Raw genomic sequence first — 1160 nt, 5'->3', positions numbered from 1 at the left:
TATCTTAGTAAGTTACAAGGCGGTTGGCTCTCAGAAGATGACCTCGATGACCAAGATTCCGATTATGAAAACCGCGATTCTGATGAAGTTATAAGAGTGTTGCAGGAGGAGAACGACGATGATGATGATGATGATGTGGATGATGTGGATGAAACTGCTGACATTGATCCTCCTCTTGTAGAAACAGAAGATCAAGAACCCTCTCACCCATCAACTTCATCCAATTTGCAGTCTTCATCCAGTTTTCCATTTGACAAAAGAAGCTTGATTTGGAAAAAAAGGAATCTGGTGTATGACACAGATAAAATTACTTTCTTGGGGAGTTCTACTGCTTCAGGTGGTCTATCACACCTAGAAACCCCATATCAATGTTTTAACCATTTTATCACTGAAGATTTTATCAAAACATTAGTAGAGGAGACAAATTTATATATAATACAGAGTAATCCCAGTTCATCTATAACATTTACAGAATATGATTTGTATAAGTTCTTTGGTATATTATTGTACATGTCAGTAATCAAATTTCCTAGCACAAGATCATACTGGTCGCCAAAGTTTGGATATGAGCCCATTTCTTCAACAATGCCACTGAACAAGTTTGAGAAAATAAAGTTATCATTACATTTTAATAACAATGATCTTCACAAACCTATAGGTCATCCAGAACATGACAGGCTTTATAAAATCCGCCCTGTTATCAAGCATCTCAATGAGAGGTTTGCCACAGTGCCAATGAATCAAATACTTTCTGTGGATGAACAGATGTGTTCTACCAAAATAGGGCATTTTTTAAAGCAATATCTGCCTAAGAAGCCCCATAAATGGGGCTTCAAATTATATGTTCTCTGTGATTTGATGGGATATGCCCACAAGTTTGAGGTATATTCTGGACAAGAGAATACAGAGAAGCTCACAGATGAACCAGATCTTGGTGCAACAGGAAATGTTGTAGTTCGTTTGCTTCGAGGAGTGCCAAGAAAGCAAAACCATATCATATACTTTGATAATTTTTATACCTCTTTGCCATTGGTAGTTTTTTTAGCTAAATCAGGAATTCACACAGTGGGAACTGTGCAACAAAACAGGATACCAAATAATAAACTTCCAGAGAAGAAAAATTTCATGAAAAAATCTGTGCCCAGAGGTAGTTTTGAGGA

General features: G+C 36.7%; 1 protein-coding gene across 1 annotated transcript in view; it reads left to right on the top strand.

Annotated features, from left to right (window-relative positions):
* Positions 1 to 88: 88 nt before the first annotated feature.
* The window catches only part of LOC107193220 (piggyBac transposable element-derived protein 1-like), a gene marked incomplete at both ends in the record, with an annotated part of 1460 nt that continues 388 nt past the window's right edge, over positions 89 to 1160 (top strand). Inside the window, one exon of the mRNA XM_015582625.1 lies at positions 89 to 1147. Coding sequence (XP_015438111.1) covers positions 89 to 1147 — 1059 coding nt within the window. The remainder of the gene's footprint in view (positions 1148 to 1160) is intronic.

This window comes from Dufourea novaeangliae, unplaced genomic scaffold (assembly GCF_001272555.1).
Source record: "Dufourea novaeangliae isolate 0120121106 unplaced genomic scaffold, ASM127255v1 scaffold912, whole genome shotgun sequence".
NCBI lineage: Eukaryota > Metazoa > Arthropoda > Insecta > Hymenoptera > Halictidae > Dufourea > Dufourea novaeangliae.
The sequence above is the reverse complement of the archived record's forward strand: the minus strand, read 5'-3'. Positions and strand labels throughout refer to the sequence as shown.